We start from the raw sequence: 19911 nt of genomic DNA, 5'->3' as shown, positions 1-19911 counted from the left end.
AAAACAGAAAGAAGAAACAGTGATTACCATAGCAAACAGCAGATTATAGGAAGTGGAGAAGGAGGTGGGGTGGGAAAACGGAGGGGGCATAGAAAGTAGCGTCTAAGACTGCCCAGGCCAGCCTGAGGAAAGGAAGCAAGGGTCTGCCCCGGGGGTGCACACATGAGGTGCTGAGACTCTGACAGGCAGTTCTCCTGACAGGCAGTTCTCGAGCTGGCAGGACAGGGCCATCTACAGCAGCTGCAGTGATGTTGCGTCTCAGCCGACTTTGAAGGGCAGGTCAGGAGCAGATGTGAATGGCCCATGAAAACAGGGGCATTATCTTCCGTAAGCTGTGTTGTGAAGAGCTTACTCATGTGTAGATGTGCACGATACTTAGTTGTGACTGGGCTTTTTCTATCACCTTTAAGCAGGTTACTCTATTGGTGAAAAGAAAGAACTTTCTGAGAATAGTGTTAAGAGCTTCCCATTGAGTTTCATGTTCTTCCTTTGAAAAATTCCTTGTCTGTCTTAAATCTCTGCCCCTATATGTCCCTCCCGTTCTGACTCATTTTTTGCTACTCAGTGATCCCTCTCCTGCCTCTGTACTTCTCCTTTCCTTTTTATTTTTATCTTAAGCTTCAATTCTTCTGCAACCCATCAGGTTTCATATATTAACCTAGAAATTCTTGTATGGGTTTTTTTGAGAAGCAGGCTGTTATTTATTCCTCATTTTGAGTTCTGGTAAAACCTTGAAAGTTGAAAAGCAAGTCAACAGTGATGACCATACTGTTTTATAGCAGTTCCATTGATGTTGATTTTTATGTTTGGTGATTTATATTAGCATATGATCATGAGGAAAAATTAGAAAAAGTACAGTGACTATTACCTCAGTAATAGTCATATGCAGGAGATAAGATATTTTCAACCTGAAAACTGTAGTGAAACAATATGTAGTAACTTGTCACAGATGGGTATGTATTCATTCCATACCTCCAGCCTTTATACAGCAGAACCTGAGTAACTGCTAGATGACAGATGCAAAACACAGTCTGCCACTAAATTCTTGTACAGTTGCGGAGATAAGGCACTGATTTACATGTTGGTAGTTCAAGGCCCAGTTAATGACTTACCGGTGATAATGATTGAATAGTGAACCGATAGGAAATTTCTGTAGCTAGAAGAAAGACAAGTAAGTAAAAACAATTAAGTAATATTTAAGATTTAAAGGATGCGATGCAGTGTGTAAGTAGAGCTTGAAAGATAAGAGTCTTTATGGTGGAGGGTACATAAGAAAAGGCAGGTAACAGGTGTTTCCCGTAGGAGTTCCTGTTTGTAGAAAAGCATGTGAGGCAGATGCTCAGAGACTGGAGAATAGGCGCATTTGCCTTAATACATCAGGGAACAGCCAATGTTCCTGTTTGTAGGATCTGACTGGAGAATGCAGATTGCCTTTTTACTTCCTCAGGCAATGGGTAGAATTGCTTGGAGGAGTGATGTGGTTAGTGTTCAAGAAACTTAAAATAAGATGGTGGCATACAGGGACAATTCTCAAAAGGTCTATTATCAGGATGGGGTGGGTCAGTGGTCCTCAACTGTGAGTGATTTTTCCCACTCTAGGAACCATTTGTCAACCCTAGAGACATTCTTAGTTATCGCCAGTGGGGCAGGCCTATTGGTATCTAGCAGGCAGAAATTAGGGATGTTGCTAATATTCTGCAATATACAGAATAGCTCCCACGGCAAGAATTATCTGGCCCAAAATGCCGGTAGTGCCAAGGTTAAGAACCCTGGCTAAGTTGTGCTGTGAGAATAGACAGACACAGATTCTTAGTGATTTAAAATTGTTAAGACTTATTCGTTGCTCCAGCTAGCTGTGCATAACTTCATATCCTCCATGTTCTGGAGTCCAAGCTGATGGAATAGCCATAGTCTAGAACGTTGCTCACTCTTCATTGGCCAGAACTAGTTACAGAGTCCCTCCTAACCACCGAGAGGCCAGGAATTGCAATCCTTCCGTGTCCCAGAAAGAAAGCAAATTGCCATATTTGATTAACAGCATTAATTTATTGCCATGGAAGGCTACCTTGGAGTAGAGGAGTAGTCAGTAAGAAAGAAACCAGTGGTTTTCTTAGGCCATGCCACACACCTTTGGGATCTTAGTTCTGCAACCAGGGAGCAATCCCACGCCCAGAGCAGAGTCTTAACCACTGGACCACCAGGAAAATCCCAAGAAACCAATTTCTTTATGTTTGCCCTCTTTTAGTTCATTCTTCACCCCTTCAGAAGAATAAAATCACAGTACAGTTAACCCTTGAACAACACTGGTTTGAACTGCATAGTTCCACGTAAATGCAGATACTTTTCAATAAATATGTACCACGGTATTATGTGGTCTCCAATTGGTTGAATCTGCAGATACAGAACCATGGATCTGGAGGGCCAATTAAAGTTGTAATGCAGATTTTTGACTGCAGAGGAGTCAGTGCCCCGAACTCCCAGGTTGTTCATAAGGTGAAGTTGCTCAGTCGTGTCCGACTCTTTGCAACCCCATTGACTGACTGTAGCCTGCCAGGCTCCTCCATCCATGGCATTTTCTGGCCAGGAATACTGGAGTGGGTTGCCATTTCCTTCGGTCAACTGCATATACAAAATGAAATTAGAAAGATAGAGTGTTGCCAGATTTTGACATGACTGACTGTGCCATTAGGCTGATTCTAGACCTGAGCTCCCTGTTATTGGGAACCTTACAGGTGTGTCTGAATACTGATCTCCTTAGCTCTTCAGGTAGCTGCGTCTGGTTGGGCAGTCAGCTTACAGTGCAGGCAGCCTCTTCCATTGAGCTCCGTGTGCCTTACATGTACTATAATTTTGTGTATGCTTTGATGTGCAAAATCTTGGGAAGCTCAGCATTAGTCAGTAGGCTGGATTTGTTTTAAAATTACAAGTTAGTCTGAAAAAGATTCATTTTAGAAGCAGCTCTACTGGTGGTATAAGAGGGAGTGCTGTTTTAGACCATTTCAGAAGCCATCCTCAAATCTACATAAAACAAGATAAAAAATTCTGAAGGATGGCTCTCTTGAAAAATAAATGTGACAGTGTAGAGATAAGGAAGGTTTTCTTAGAGACATTAAAATTGAGTTTAGAACATTTTTTTAATTAATTGATATTTTCATTGAAGCATAATTGCTTTACAGAATTTTGTTGTTTTCTGTCAAACCTCAACATGGTAGAATATGTAGAATAGAATTGAGTAATACAAAATTGGAAGCTTTCGACTGGAAATGGAACTAGGGGTATGGCGGGCCAGCTCTGAAGTTCTGGACTGGTGGTTGACTCTTCCGGTGTCCTCGCCCCTCCCTCCATCTCACTCAGGGGCCGACTGTGTGAGACTGGGTCCATCAGTTTCATTTCTAAGTCTGCTGAAGTCTGAGCGCACTGCTTTATATATTCAGCAAGAGCACAAAAAGACAAACTCTCTTAATTTTCTGAAATTTTTTGAAATCTGAAATAACTGGAATTTATACATGATACACCATTTCTAACTAGCAAATAATGGGGGAATTTTTTTTTTTTTTATTGTAGATGAAGATCGACTTTCTAGAAGGAAGAGTATTGTGGACACCGTATCCATTCAGGTGGATATTTTACCCAACAGCATTCCTTCTGATGATGTGGTAAGTTGCTGAAAGTTTATGACCAAGTACTGTCTTGAGATAGACATCAGTCAGTTTGAAAGAGCTTTTTGCCCCTCTGCACTTTTAGGAGCAAATACAACTCTGAATTATTCCTAAATAAGCAAAATTGTTAGTAGATGTTAATTTTATTTAGCCTTGAACTTGTAATTTATAATGTATTTTGCTGAATTCATTTCAGATACTTACAAAGATACATAAATTTAATATTAAGTGTTATGGTATCACTGCATTTCACATTGTAGTAAAAGAAACCATAGAACTAAGCTTTTTTAATAAGTAAGAACTTATATAAGGCCTTTTATTAAATAAAAGGCCCTCTAATCCTATTTATTTTAAAAGATTTATGAAACATAAGTTGTGAGAATAAATGGGATTATACACTCTCAAGTGAAGCCAAATACCCACTACTTTTAGAAAGTTTAAAAATTTCACCTATGAGAGAATTTTTTAAATCATTTTGGAAAGTAAATATAACATTTAATGTAGGTTAAACTGTATCAGTAACCTGTGTACTCTTGAAGGAGTTATTTGAAATATCATAGATTTAATGTTCTCCTCCTGTTTCAATAGAGCACAAGAGTGTACCCTCCTGAGTTATAGGAAGAAAAAGCAGCCAGTATTCTCTAGGACTTGTCCACACAAATCAGCAGAGAATTTTTTGATAGTCAAGTAAGAGTGCCGATGTGCCAGCATGTCAAGTCAGCCTCCTCCTTGTGGTTTATCCATTGTTTGCTTCCTAGGTATTTCATTATTTCTCTTGGTACAGTATAAATGATTAAAAGAATATCCATATAAGAAAAGGGGAAGGAAATTGTCTGAATTTATGCTTTCTCAGCCTCCTCTCTTCCTCCTGCTTCCAATCCCTGTCAGTTAATTTGTCTGCAGGAATTAAAACTATTTGGTGGCCAGGGTACAGCCAATTAATTTATATCTTTCAAGCTTTTTAGCTCCCTCTTATATAGAATTAAGCAGTTTTATAAAGAAATTAACTTCAGAATATTGGAGTAGTTTGAATAAGCTGTTGGTGTTCATTTTGGAACTTGGGGCCTCAAGGTTGGTTTAAAGTTTTCTTACCAATTTAAGACTCAAGAAAAATCAACTTCCCTAAATTTCACCTCTCCAAAGCCATTTTAATTTTTACATGCTATTAGCAAGGAAGATGCCTTGCTAACTCTATCTTTAATGATTATGAATTTGCTGACAATACTTTTTGAGGGAAGAAGTTCATCCAAAGCCTTAATTTATGTGTGTCAAGAGTGCAGTCTATTTTATTGACTGGAATTTTTCCCTTTGCCCTTTGTTAACCATCTTTATTTCTCCTAAAAATACATATATAGCACTTCAAACTGTTGCAGAGAGTCAGTTTATTTTAATAAAATGAATTGAAAAGACATTTGCATGAAGACAGTATAGGAGGAAGATTCTTTGAGCATGAATTTTACATTAAAAGTTCATTAATACATTTGTTAAATTACTAAAGATCCTTTTGTTTTATCTTTGCTCTAAGTATAAATCCTAAGTCAAATACACCTCACCCTGAGTATTTGAAAAATTAAGTACAGTTTTTAGTTGAGCACATTGGAGTTTCAGACTCATTTACCGTTGTGGTACCTAATTTTGTGTGTTAGGAATGGTGGTTCAGATACCAGAAGACAGAATAACGGTACCTTCCAGGCTAAAACCAAGTAATTTCATTGTGTGGACAGGAGAGATTTTCATCAGTTAGGTATTCTCCAGCTAATGGTGTAACAAAATATCAAACTGAGAATACGTATATTTGCTAACAGTGAATCAAATTAAAAACTGCTCATTTGAAAAATCATTATTTCATCAAAATTATGTGAAATTATATATACATAATCCCATATAGTCCTCAGATTATATTTGATACCTGCTTTTAGAGCTTGTAACTTTGTTGTTGTTTAGATGGAGATCATGGCAAAACAGTTGTTTTTCCCTAGTTATAGCTCAGCTTATTATTGATCTATTAAAATACCTGGTCCATTGCGGTATATCAGTTCTAACATTTGCAATTCAAGGTTTAGCACACTGTGAATCCTTAGTGAACTTCTCCTAAAAATTGCCCTATATAGGTATAAAGATAGCTAAATTAAATTAAACAATTAAAGAAGATAAGTGACTAAAATATAATAGAGGCATTTCTGCTTCCTGAAATTAAATGATCAGCTTGACTAATAGAAGAAGGCACCACAGGCATGACTCTGATCTCGTGCTTGCTGAGCCCTATCAGCATGACTGATACACATAATGAATATAAGTAAAACCTGAAACCATGACTCAGTTCTTCTCTCAAAAAGATAATAGTCAGTGCTTGATTATTTGGGGGAACGGATGGGAAGTTAGACATGTTAAATTTGGAGTACAGATTAAATTTTTTATACAATATTAAGTCACTGGTTGGCTGAGAAGGATTGTCACTTTTTCTAGGACAAATAGCAAATCTTTTATACATGCATGCCTACTCCTGCCTTTCCCCCAAGTACAACTGAAGGAACCTATATGTGCGCTAACAGAACAAGAAGGCACTCATCAGTGAAAGTGACGTGACAGCTAGTCTGGTTGGGAAAGGCATAGCAGATTTTACACAGGCTCAAGGGCATTGTACAGTGTAAGCGAGAGTTACAGGTCATACGTGAGGCCAAAGTCATAAAGAGTAAAGGAATGTTGGAACTCCTCTAAGAGCCTACCTTTGCACCATTTCCCAATAACTGCAGCACAACCAGTGTTTTCTATTGACTTGGAACAGACTGTGGTTTGCTTGAGCACCAAATGAAGTAGGTGGCTTGTATGTAGCAGCTACTTTGTATGAAAAATATGAATCACTAAACATTAGTATAAAGAAGTTCCTCTTTTTTTTAAAAAAGAGAAAATTCACAAAAGGCAAAAATGGGAGACAGAACTGAAGCCAAGTCATGGAACATTTCATCCCCAGGCCGAGGGCTTTGTGTGTGCTTCCATAGGAAATGGCAACACGCTGAGAGTTGGGCAGTCAGAGCTGGGCTTTCGTAAAAAGAACCTCAAACGTGTGACCAAGCTACATTGGAAAGAAGAGACTGGAGGTAGAGGGGCCAGACAGGAGACACCTGTGGTGGTTTGCACTGAGGGTGAAGCGGGTCTGGGGTAGCCAGGCTGGAGACGAGGGAGAGGTCAGGGGAGCAGGAGGTGCCTCTCTTAGAGGCATGATGGAGAGGACGAGCAGGGGACTTCAGGGGGCTCTGAGGAAGGAGGTAAAAACAGGACGGAGACTGAGTGACCTGAGAGGTTTCCATGCTGAGGAATTCCTCATCATTCTCTAAAGTAAGGAAAACAAATAGAGAAGAGTTATTAAATCAAGTCCTTTAGCTTTTCACTTACCCATAATCGAACAGCTAATAGGTAAAAGTTCTGTGTGACAAGGATCCTGGCCTTCTGGCTTCTCCTGTGTTCTTTCTCTTGTGCTCTAATTGTTTCTCAAAAGTCAAAAAGTCTTAACCAGTTGTAAGAACAACTTTGAAGCGCTAGATTGCTTCTAGATACAAATAATTAACCAGCCAGAGCCTAATCTTGTATATCTGCTCCAAATATCTAGAACAAAGCAACTGAAGATTTCCAAGTTTAATCTGACTTCAACTAGAAATATGAACCTTCAGTAGAAAAACTGAGGTAGTGAAACTTGCTGCTTGAATTCCAACCAAAGCCTTTGTATTACAGAAAAGCTAAGGTGCAGAGCATGAAGTCTTTTGCTTTCATTAGTCTTTCTGCCTTAGACTTAGCAAAAGGAAGCTCATGAGCTAAAATTAGGGATGACCAGAGTCCAAGGCAAGTACTCATATATCATTTCTTAACTTTTATTGAGATACTATAGTAACTGGATATTTTATTTCTCCTGAAAATGTGTTAGTGCCACAGAAAGTGTTCCTGACTTTTTATATAGCACAAACATGGCTCAAAACAGGAGAGATTTGAAAACTTCAAGTTAAAGGGTGTTTTCTGGAGAATCAGACTTGGTGGTTGACCTTAAAAGATCCAGAATATGATTATTTTAAGATGTTGGTTAACTGTACTCATTGTACACTTCCCAAAGTAGTGATTCTTGCTTTTAAACCATTCAGAGTTTCTGATTATTTCATTTTTGATTTGTAAACATATATGTGGTACCACAATTACAGAGAGTATAGAATACTTAGTTCTCATTTATCACACAGCTGAAGCTGCATTTATACATACTCTCTGCCTTGAATATTAGTTGGGTTGCCTTAAAGGGTGCTAGCTCTGCCAGCCCAGCATCAGCCTGCAGCCTTGTTTGGGGAACCACTGTGGTGTGTGTGTCAGTCGCTCAGTCCTGTCCGACTCTGTGCAACCCCATGGACTGCAGCCCCCCAGGCTCCTTTGTCACTGGGACTCTCCAGGCAAGAATACTGGAGTGGGTTGCCATTTCCTTCTCCAAAAAGGCTGATGAAAGTGTGTAAAATCAAGATGATAACCGTACTTAGCAGCACAGTCGCAATAAAGCATCGCTACTGTGGTAGGCTATTGTTAAAACCAAGGAAAACGTGATGATTATTTGATACTGTGGAGTATAATCATGAATCCATCCAACACAAAGAAGAGAAAATATTTGTAAAAGGTCTTAGATGACTTGTAACTAGGTAAGGGCGTCATTTATATTGACCTTTCTTAACCCTTTATTTTACTTAAAATCACTTTTCTCTAGGTTAGTAACACTGAAGAAATCACCTTTGAAGCACTGAAGAAAGCAATTGGTAAGATTTTTGCTTGTTCAGTTCAGTTGCTCAGTCGTGTCCGACTCTTTGCGACCCCATGAATCTTAGCACGCCAGGCCTCCCTGTCCATCACCAACTCCAGAGTCCACTCAAACTCAAGTTCATCGAGTCGGTGATGCCATCCAGCCATCTCATCCTCTGTCGTCCCCTTCTCCTCCTGCCCCCAATCCCTCCCAGCATCAGGGTCTTTTCCAGTGAGTCAACTCTTCGCATGAGGTGCCCAAAGTATTAGAATTTCAGCTTCAGCATCAGTCCTGGGTGTGACCTTCCAATGAACACCCAGGACTGAACTCCTTTAGGATAAACTGGTTGGATCTCCTTGCAGTCCAAGGGACTCTCAAGAGTCTTCTCCAACACCACAGTTCAAAAGCATCAATTTTTCGGCGCTCAGCTTTCTTCACAGCCCGACTCTCACATCCATACATGACCACTGGAAAAACCATAGCCTTGACTAGACGGACCTTTGTTGGCAAAGTAATGTCTCTGCTTTTTAATATGCTATCTAGGTTGGTTGTAACTTTCCTTCCAAGGAGTAAGCGTCTTTCAATTTCATGGCTGCAGTCACCATCTGCAGTGATTTTGGAGCCCAAAAAAATAAAGGCTGACACTGTTTCCACTGTTTCCCCATCTATTTAACATGAAGTGATGGGACCAGATGCCATGATCTTAGTATTCTGAATGTTGAGCTTTAAATAATCCAACTTTTTCACTCTCCTCTTTCACTTTCATCAAGAGGCTCTTTAGTTCTTCTTCCCTTTCTGCCATAAGGGTGGTGTCATCTGCATATCTGAGGTTATTGATATTTCTCCCAGCAATCTTGATTCCAGCTTGTGCTTTCTCCAGCCCAGCATTTCTCATGATGTACTCTGCCTATAAGTTAAATAAGCAGGGTGACAATATACAGCCTTGACGTACTCCTTTTCCGTTTTGGAATCAGTCTGTTGTTCCATTTCCAGTTCTAACTGTTGTTTCCTGACGTGCATATAGGCATATTTTGCTTGTTAACTTTCCTAGTATTTTACTAGCTTATCTTTATCTCAGTACTTGTTTAGATGCCAGAATTACCAGAGGCAACATGGCACATGTATATACTGTTGATTTCTCTATAAATATAGTATCAGTTTATTAGCTTACATTCTTTAGGTTTTTGTGATCTTGTCCTGGATAATTATTTTCCTTGGTACAGACTGAGCTTTCTAGAACTATGAAAGCACATCACTGTTTATTTGAATGTCACCCTTATTTGGTGGCCAGCATTCAGGCTGCATGAATTTGTGAGAAGCAGTCAGTGTATTTCCTTTTATAAGAAATGGGCAGATGAAAATTCTGAAAATTATGTAGAGTCATTTTTAGTAGGCATATAGCAGTGTAGTTAGAGGTGTGTTTCTAATGGGGTAGGAGAAAGGGCCTGGCAGAAATTGTCAGTAGGCATTATCACATTAATTCTTGCTATTTCATCAGTGAGAACACTGAGGCAGAGAAATTAACAACTCTCCTGAGATCACATAACTAGTAAATACCAGAGCCAAATCTTATACCCATGTCTGGCTGACTCTGATCTTTACACTTACCTTTGCATAAAATAATACTCTTGATTTTTCTCCTTTCGCCTTTCTGGAAATAAATTTTACCTCATACACTTTGCCTCTTCTAAAATTTTTTTGAATGATTCCTTCAATTAAGTATTAATATAAATTCCTGGTGGCTAATGATGCTCTGATCTGAATTTATTTCTAGTTGGTAAAGCAATAGAGCGTGGAAATTGATTTTCACTATAGAGAGTGGAAATTGGCTCTGATTTTAAGAAATATTAGAATACGAACATCATTATCAAGGGGCATGAAACGCTCTGGTACCCATCATACATGAAATAAAATCTGACCTTTTTCAGCTTAATCTTTTAGAGGATTTTTTTTCTTACTGTATTATGATATCAGATTCGTCAAAATAAAATTGAATTTACTAAGCAATTTTGAACACCTGTTATGTACAAGATACTTTGAGACATTTAAACATTGATAAGGCATGTTGAGGAATTTACAGTTTGGCAGTGTTGTCAGAGTATCTGTGGTCCCTTGGAGCCCTAGAGGAGACTCTTTCAAGAGATCCTCAAGTCTAAAAGTATTTTCTGCATAACAGTAGGACATAGTTTGCTTCTCTACTGCATGTACTAACATGAGTGAAGGCAGTGGCCTCAGACTGGTCTGGTGGTCATCGCATTCTTTGATGCCACACACTCCCAGTGACCTAGAGGGTCTGCAGAACTCAGTGGAGCAGTATCCAGATGACCATCGCACAGCGTTACGGAATCATGCATGAGCAGAGCTCTATTCAAAGTGTAAGACAGACCAATAGATGCTAACATAACCAGTTGTAAAAAGTTCATTAGTAAAGCTTCAGATTCCATATTGCAACTAACTTTTAAGAAACTACCAGTTGTCCTGTTTTATTGTAGAAGAAATAGCTACAATTCTGTAAAAAGGCTATTGAATTACTCTTTCCCAACATATCAGTACATGCTTGTGTGAGTTTAGTTTTTTCTTTATATACTTCAACCAAAATAACATATTGCAATGCATTGAATGTTTGCAGATAGAATCCAGCTGACTTCTATTAAGTCAGACATTAAAGGGATTTGCAAAAATATAAAACAATGCCATTCTCTTCACTAAATTTTCACTTTAGAATTTATGGTTATTTATTATGTTAATGTATAGTGGTTTGAGTTTTTGATGAATTTAATGAATATTTTTAAAGTCTCATTTTTATATTATAATACAGAAATTATCAAGTAATGTAACACATAAAGGAGTCTTGAAAGCAGAAAGTTTGAGAACTGCTGGACAGATTTGCCGCCTGCAGGCCAAATTTGGGTGGAAGCATTATTTTCAGAAATTGAATTTGAATAAAGACCAGAGATACATGCTCAGCATGCCCAAGTCTGTTTTTCTTACTGCTTTTACTGACCTAATTTAAAACATTTATGTCTCCTGCCTGACCTCTGGCACATTTAAGCTTGTGGCCCTGGGCCAGTGAACGCCTGAGATGTGATCATAATTCTGTATTACATTCACTCAGAAGAAGTACATAAATTCTACAACTTTGTTAGCCTGACACAATTTCAGAGGGGGGAAAAAAAACAAACTATTTCCTTTCTACATGCTACTTCCCATTTTTTAAACTTAGCTAATTGTTACCTAGTTTGTGTACCTGAAGAGCAGCTTTGTTTTAAGAACCTTGAACAGAGTGTGTTTTGCCTTATGAAGTTGTTGACCCACTGGGTTGTTAAAGTAGACCATCAATAACTAAACCATTAATTAGCCTTCTTTCAAATTGTTAAGCAAATAGACACGGTTATTATATCAGTAGTATCAAAAAGACAGACCGCTTATTGTTTTATTATCTTTGACCAGACCACACATAATTTTAAGATAAAAACAGTCCCTTTTCCAATTGTGGAAGATAAATGGAAAAGACTAAACCAATATGGTTTCACTTGACCATATCTATATTTCAGTCATGCCATTCATTATCAGATTTAGCAGACTTTTTATTTGGTACCTCATATGTGCAAGGGCATGATTATAAATAAGATAGTCATCCTTCAGGAAGGGCCTTGAAGTTGCTTGACTTGTAGGAAGTTGTGCTTCAGCTTTTTTTGGTAAGAGAGACAAAGATAGTCTATGAATAAAAGGGTTTTGTGCGGTGTAATTTTGAAGTCTTTTGTGTGTGCTTTCTGGCTTCAACTAAGACATCTCAGGGGTGTTACACATTTTGTTTTTTTCCCTAAACAAGTAGTCCTGTAAATTATCCTTATTTTTTATGTATAGATCATTTGCTCTTAGGGTCATTGGCAATGTTCTGTGGAATTCTGTATTCCTTTTAATGGTTTTTTTTTTTTTAACATTTATATAGATACCAGTGGAATGGAAGAACAGGAAAAGGAAAAGAGGCGTCTAGTGATAGAGAAATTCCAGAAAGCACCTTTTGAAGAAATAGCAGCACAGTGTGAATCCAAAGTAAGTGAACACATAGTGAAGGCGGTGGGGATGGAGTTTGATTTTTGTTGAAGCTTTTCATGGTAATTGATGGGTAGATTCTAAGCTTTAGGCAAGTCAATAGAATCCACAAGGTAGTGGATTGGCTAGGGACCAAAAACTGAAGATGTAGCTATGAAGCCTTAAATAATTTCTTTGTGTGGTACAAGCTGATTGAAATGACAGATCCCAAATTAAATGTTAATGATTTTTGTTGCTTTGAAATTTCTTTGCAGTGGTTTTCAATGATTTTGCTGTAGGTATTTAGTTCTGTATGTATATCAATTTATTTTTACCAGTGAGACTAGGAAAGGAATGAAGAAAAACTTTACATTAAATTCCAACATCTGAGAGAAAGCCAAGACAGTAAGCATTCTGCACCATCAGCTTAACAGTTGCAGTCGTGCTTCGTCCTTGTGTTCTTACATATGGACACTGCGAGAGTAATGGATCCATGGTTAACATTTGCTTTCTCTCCTTCATAGGCAAATTTGCTTCATGATAGACTTGCTCAAATATTGGAACTCACCATACGGTAAGGGTTTTGGTACTACAAGATGAATAAAACAACAAACAGGAACTATTAGACCCCTATAAATGTCTAGCTTTTAAGTAATTCTGCTTTTCATTTCAAGTAAACCCAAGATCATATAGATATCTTTGCCTTAGTAGTCTTTCTGTTTACTGGATAGTCTGATACCATTTCTTAAAGTTTTTCTAGCTTTCCTTTTTAGATCACTTAATTCCTTTTAAAATGGTTCTATAAAGACAGGGCTTCCCTGTTGGTTCAGTCGGTAAAGACTCCGCTTGCAATGCAGGAGACCTCAGTTCAGTCCCTGGGTTGGAAAGATCCCCTGGAGAAGGAAATGGCAACCCACTCCAGTATTCTTGTCTGGAAAATCACACGGACAGAGGGGCTTGGCAGGCTACAGTCCATGGGTCGCAAAGAGTCGGACACAACTTAGCCACTAAACCACCTTATGGACATTTGAGTAATTGGAAGACTTATTCTAGTGATATGTTTAACAAGGTAGTTTCTCAGATTTAATAATTTTGACCTATAAAAATTACTGTTTTGTACGGTTCAACCTCATCGTTCTTCTAGGGCCATGACAATTCTGCCTCTGCAGATGGCTCACTTGAATGATCAAATGTCAATTGAATTTTCCTAGGTTATGTCTGAGTCCTGTTACTAATTATAGTTGGCCCTCCATATCCATGGGTTCTGCATATTCAAATTCAACCAACAGTGGGGGGGGGGGGGGGCGGGGAATCCCAGAAAATTCCAAAAAGCAAAACTTGACTTTACTAAATGCTGACAACCACTTATGTAACGTTTGCATGGTATTAGATATTATAAATAATCTAGATATGATGTAAACTATAAGGGAAGATGTGTTGTTTAGGTCCTGTGCCAATACTGCTCCATTTTATATAAGGGACTTGAGCACCAAGGCTTTGCTTTCTGTGGGTGGTCCTGAAACCAAAGCCCTGTGTACACCATTGAGCGATTGTATTTTATGCTCTGCAAACGTAAGGTATCTAACACTAGTTATTCTGTGTCTGTTGTTAAGTAGTGAAGCCCATGAGAGAGGGAGGGAAAAACTCCAGGTTCTGTCTGAGGAATGAATTTGCGCCTGTTCTTATGTTGACTCCAGTATGGAGACTGCTTTGTGTACACAATGGCACAGTGAATGAGCCATGGATAGAAGCTATGCTTCTGAGATTTTTTCCCTACATGTTTCGTATTTTCAGCTTGATTAAATTAGTTTTGCATCAAACCTTGTAGCCTATAAATAGAATAAACGGGTAGATGCTCAATTGACTTGCTTTTTTCCCCCAGCCTTTTTACTGCCTTCCTATACAGGGCACCTTTTCATCAGTAGAACATCCCATTCCAGGCATTTACTGCCACGCCACCCCCTGATAAACTGCGAATGGCTCTTGTAGAAAAGTTCAGAACAGAGACTCAGACTGAACTGTGCAGTGTGCTCCATACCTTAGACTCGGTGAAAATCGCTAGATGTGGGCGCTTACACACAGCCAACAAGTTTTCGCGCTTTTCTGTGTATAGGAAGGTGCGAGGGTCTGGGCTCACTGAAACTGTTCCTGGAATGTGCACCTTGGCTGTGGGGCCAGTGTCTAAAGAGCAGAATGCTTTGCATTTCTCCCCATCCTGAACCCCCCTCAGGGCGCACAGCTGTGGGAAATGGCAGTGGCTGATGGCTTGACCTTGTAGAATGGGAATGGCAGGCAGCATTCCCTGTCTGCAACGGTTTTGTTGCCTCTTAGTTGTCATAGTAAATATCTACCTGCTTTGTATCTGTTGTTTTTGCTAATCCTCACCACAGTCCTGAAAAGTTAGGTAGATGCTGTGTTTTTTTATTTTCCAGGTAAAGACACTGAGGCTTAGAGAAGTAAAGTAACTTGCTGAAGTTTATCCAGCTAGTGAGTGGAAATAATCAAAATCCAAATCTATAACTCATGTTCTTGATGAGAAATATTGCTAGAGACCTCTATGTTACATTTAATCCCACTATCATAACTGTGGATTTAGTATTTTAATTCTGAGTATTATGACTAACTCTCTTTCATTGGTACTGCAACTACTAATAATAATTTGCATTTATTAAACCTTATTGCTACTAGTTATTTATTGAAAACTTGTGGTATTCTAGGGACTCTGCTGAGTGCATTCTTTTATTTAGTATTTATAGCACATTTAAAAAATATGTAATGATTATTTTTACTTTACACATGTAGAAGCAGACTCAGGTAGATGTTCGGTAATTATCCAGGGTCACCTAGTTAGGAAGTAGCAGTCCTGCGTAGTTTACATGATGCAGAGAAATGAAGCAGGCTTCTTAGTGTATCTTCAGGTTTTCCGTTCCTATCTGATACGTTTCCTCCTGTTAATTTGCCTCACTCTAACTACCAGATAGGCTGCCCTGGTGGCTCAGTGGTAAAGAATCCACCTTCTAATGCAGGAGACACTCGATCAACCCCTGGGTTGGGACGATCCCCTGGAGAAGGAAATGACAACCCACTCCAGTATTCTTGCCTGGGAAATCCCAGAGGAGCCTGGCGAGCTACAGTCCATGGGCTCACAAAGAGTCAGACACAACTTAGCGCTAAACAACACCAACCAACTACCAGATAGAAAAGTGAGTTTGTGTTTGTGAGAAAAGAAACAGAATATGCAATATTATACCTCAGTTTCCCATGTTCCTTCATTCATTTTGACCTTAGTACAGTAAGAAAAAGAAATGACAAGAAATGCAAAGGAGCAGAAAAATACAGTAAGAATAAGCAGCCCCACAGATCGTTATTGGAATGAGTAGATAATGATCTTAAAAGAACACACACATATCAAAGGATTTAAAGGAAAAAAATAATGTATATTTTAGGAGAGAACTGGAAACTGAAAAAGAACCAAATTGTAGTTCAAGAACTGGGTGATACAGTATCTGGAAGAAGAAAAAATGTCATTGGATGAACTTAATAATACATTGGACATTATATAGAAAAGTCTGCATATATTGCTCATAGGAGTATAAAATGGTACAAGCACTTTGCACAACTTATGAAGAAGTTTCAGTGTCTTATGAAGTTAAACATATACCTGCTTTTGATCCTGTAATCCCATTTCTCAGTATTTACCCAGAGAAATTAAAATGTTAGAATGTTTTAGCAGCTTTTTTCTTAATTACAAGATATCCGTGAACAGGAGAATGGAGAGATAGTAGACAAATAGTGGTGCTCTTGACACAGTGAAATATTATTCAGCAGTAAAAAGGAACACACATTTGGGGGGTAAACTTAAAAAATACATCAAGCAAAACAAATCAGACATAAAAGAGTATATCTTGTATTGACCCTTTCTGTGGCTATGTGGACCACTTGTATGCAATTCAATAATGAGGGACACCAATCTTCAGTGACAGAGATCAGAACACAGTCAGTGTTGGAGATGTGTGAGCATGTGGAGTAAAGAGCAACAGACTGGAGACACCAGGGAGCGTCTTTGATGAAAGTGTCATCTTTATCTGTGGTAGAGATAAAGAGATAAGTAACCAATCGAGGAAAAGTATTTGTATCATATGACAAAAGATCAGTTTCCCAAATTGATAGGAGAAAAATGAATAGAAATACAGGCAGTAGACTCAAATAGACAGTTCATTTTCAAAGAAACACAAAATGAATACTAAGTATGTCCCATTAGTAGTAACCCAAAATGTGAAAATAAAAATAGAATGAATTCCCTTTTGCCTACCAGAGTGCCAAAGATGAGAACAAGAAAGAATGATTATACCCAGTATTTATAGTGGTGTAAGAGGATGGTGCAGCCAGATGTTGAAAGTATGAATTGTGGGGATTCTGACAGTGTGTACCCGTCTCAAAATTGTGAATCTGCTTTGATCCAGAAACTCTATGTGTAAGACTATAAACCAAGAAGACAGGATAAAATTATATATATGTAAGAATAGACCTGTCAGCCTTATTTATAATAATGAAAAATGGAAATGAATGTACTATCTGCCCATGGAAATAAATTAATCATAATATATCTATATATTGAAATACCATGCTGTGGTCATCAAAAAAGGTTAATATATATATATGTTAATACTAAAAGATTTTTTACTACTGAAACAAAGCAAGCTTACATGAATGGATATGATGTAATCCCATTGTTAAAATTATATATATTCAGAGGAGAATGTCTAGTTCAGACTTAGAAACAGCTTAGTTCCACTGTGATCTTTGCGCCATGCCCCCTTGCAGCTGGCCCGCACCTCCGTCACACTGGTCCCGGTGATGACAGAGCCTTACCCTGCTGTTGGCAGGTGGTGATGGGGATGCTGTGTGGAGTGAACAGCTTTTCCACGGACCTGTTGACAGAGCCTCATTCTTCTCTTACAGTCCTCCTCCCAGTCCGTCGGGAACGCTGACCATTACTTCTGGGCACGCCCAGTACCAGTCTGTCCCAGTCTACGAGATGAAGTTTCCAGATCTGTGTGTGTACTGAGTGGCTCATGAAAGACCTCAGCAAAAAGCCTAAAAACTGGGCCAAGCTGATGTTTCAGGGTTTACTTTACTGAAAATTATGATGGAATTTATCTTTAACCAAATGCTTGGCATACCAGGTTGGAAATTTTGTAGCTATTATGATTTAGAGTACTTCTGAAGATGGGTTTATGCCATGTTAATTTTTTATTTTTAGTATCTGTTGGCTTTTAAAATTGAACATATATTGGTCTCACATTAATTCATTGTTAAATAGTATATTTAAAGCCTTTCACAAACATATGATTAAAAAGTTAAGCCTTCCAGAGTTGAAGATGTATGAAGTGTCTAGTGTATTTCTTAGACATCTAGGCAACTGCTTAAAATTAGAACTGCTTCTGTTTTTGTCTGCAAAAGCGAAAACATACAAATATATTAATCTTGGGGCTGTAAAACTGTCCTGTGTCTTTTTGTCCCCATGTTTTGGATGTTGTGATTGGCATCCTTCTGTTTGTTCACTTCAACAGTATGTGACTGTCATTCCTCAACTTGTCTATGGTAATGACATTTACTGAGTAATAGTGCTAGAATATGACCCCAAAATCTCCATACGTCTAAGTGTCTGGTTCTTGTAATACTGTGTTTTCTGCCAAAAGTTTGACCATTCTACTTGAGAGTCTTAGAACTTACTCTTGGAGTACCAAATTGTGCAATATTTTTTACATCATAAGATGTATTTAGTTTACAGACTATACTTTGAAATTATAGTAGTATTTTTGCTGTGGCTCCATTAATTAAATGAGCTATATATTTAGTATAGGAAAAAAAGACATTTAAAACAGCTACTAGTTCACCTGTGAAGAGTGTGTACATTTTAATTTCTCCTAAGAACACATTAATTTACATTTTTATATGGTGCATTGTTTTAAATCCTTATAGTCAAAAAAATGCCCCAAATGGAGTTTTAGCTTGTAAGATTTGAACTGTAGCTTGTATGCATCTCTGTTTAGGATTCATGATATTACATTTGAAAAGAGTGCCTATGGGTTTAGCCGTTAAGTGTGCTAAAAGCTCGTCAGTTTAAGCTCGTGTTGATTTAATAAGCTACCAGGATTACATGTGCTGACAAACACAGTGTTTTCTTAAAATTATGTACATTTTAGTGAATTCCATCGCACAGCAAAAATGAACAACTTTCTTTGCAGCTCTTATAAAATTATTTTAGGACATTTTTATAAAATAGTCTTTATTATAATTCTACCTTTTCAGGTTTTTGATTCCTTTTTACATCAAACAATATACATATCACAGATTATGACCCAAAAAACAATTGAATTTTAGCTTTAGCTTTTGTTTAAAAAATCGCAGTGAAGAATGACTTTGTGTTTACGATTATTTGGGCACTTTCAGTAGAAACAAGATAGAACAAATATACTGGAAATTTTTTTGAATATTTAAACCAAAGTACAGCATCTTGAAACATCTTGCAAAAGATTCTAGTCTTTGAAGCCTGTCAAGCATCCTGGGTGGTTTTTTCAATGTAGAGAAACAAGACATTGTTTTCCAAATAATAGTGCGGTCACCACTGGGCTTAAATGGCCCTATTGCAGCTGTCACTATAACTTTAGCTCCTAACCAGGTAAAAACCTTTCAGCATTTAATAGGCCAATTTTTATGTTTTTCTTTATTTTTCCTTTTTTTCCCTGTATTTTTAAAGAAAGATACTAACTTTTGATTGTGAAAAATCTAAGCAGGGGGACATGCAAAAACAATCATCATCCACTTGGATGTCATTTTATAGATTAACACTGTGTGCTTTTGTATGAAAATATATATAATTTAATAGTATAAGAAAGAAGATATATATTCATTTGCACTCATGCAAAACAAACTTTGCTGGACAAAATTTCACGTTTCTCTGTGATTTAAAAATGCATGTATAGCATGTGAAGGAAAATAATTTCAGTTAATGTTTATCACATTTTTCTTGTGGTCTGTTTGTAAACAGTTGATTTGGGTTTTGGGGGGGATTTTCTTGTTGTAGTTGTTTTTAAATCACAGTAGACTTCTGTATATGCTAGATTACTGAACTGCTCTCATTAATGATTCATAAGAAATGTGGCTTCTTGTCCTTGGCTTGCTGTCCCTTCCAGGAGATTGCAGGAGATCATGCAAGTCATAGGTATGCGTGCTATTTTAGTATAGCCAGTTTGGGTACTGAACGTTTAGGATGTATTGGAAGTTCACTGTATTGCTATATTTTTGTAGATATTTAAAACTCAATAAAAACCGTTCATCATTCTCTCTCTGCTGTATACTGTTGCTTATATCATTCATTTTTTTCCTTGACGTTGAATAGTTAACATTTAAATGTTCCTTCTAGACTTGTACTGTCTGCTTATATAG

At 37.8% G+C, this 19911-nt stretch overlaps 1 protein-coding gene across 4 annotated transcripts in view; it reads left to right on the top strand.

The window, feature by feature from the left end:
* EFR3A (EFR3 homolog A) overlaps nt 1-19809 on the top strand; it is a 77907-nt gene extending 58098 nt beyond the window's left edge. For 2 of the 4 annotated variants that reach the window (XM_020879810.2, XM_020879811.2), the window contains exons 19-23: nt 3565-3656; nt 8392-8440; nt 12377-12480; nt 12984-13033; nt 17422-19809. In XM_020879810.2, the coding sequence (XP_020735469.1) occupies nt 3565-3656; nt 8392-8440; nt 12377-12480; nt 12984-13033; nt 17422-17527 (401 nt within the window). In that variant the 3' untranslated portion in view covers nt 17528-19809. Of the gene's footprint in view, nt 1-3564; nt 3657-4247; nt 8293-8391; nt 8441-12376; nt 12481-12983; nt 13034-14891; nt 15894-17421 lie in introns of those variants that run through there. The other 2 variants (XM_070476998.1, XM_070476999.1) reach the window with 2 other exon arrangements.
* The last annotated feature ends 102 nt before the right edge of the window (nt 19810-19911 follow it).

This window comes from Odocoileus virginianus, chromosome 15 (assembly GCF_023699985.2).
Source record: "Odocoileus virginianus isolate 20LAN1187 ecotype Illinois chromosome 15, Ovbor_1.2, whole genome shotgun sequence".
Lineage (NCBI taxonomy): Eukaryota > Metazoa > Chordata > Mammalia > Artiodactyla > Cervidae > Odocoileus > Odocoileus virginianus.
This window is presented reverse-complemented; position numbering and strand designations above follow the sequence as displayed.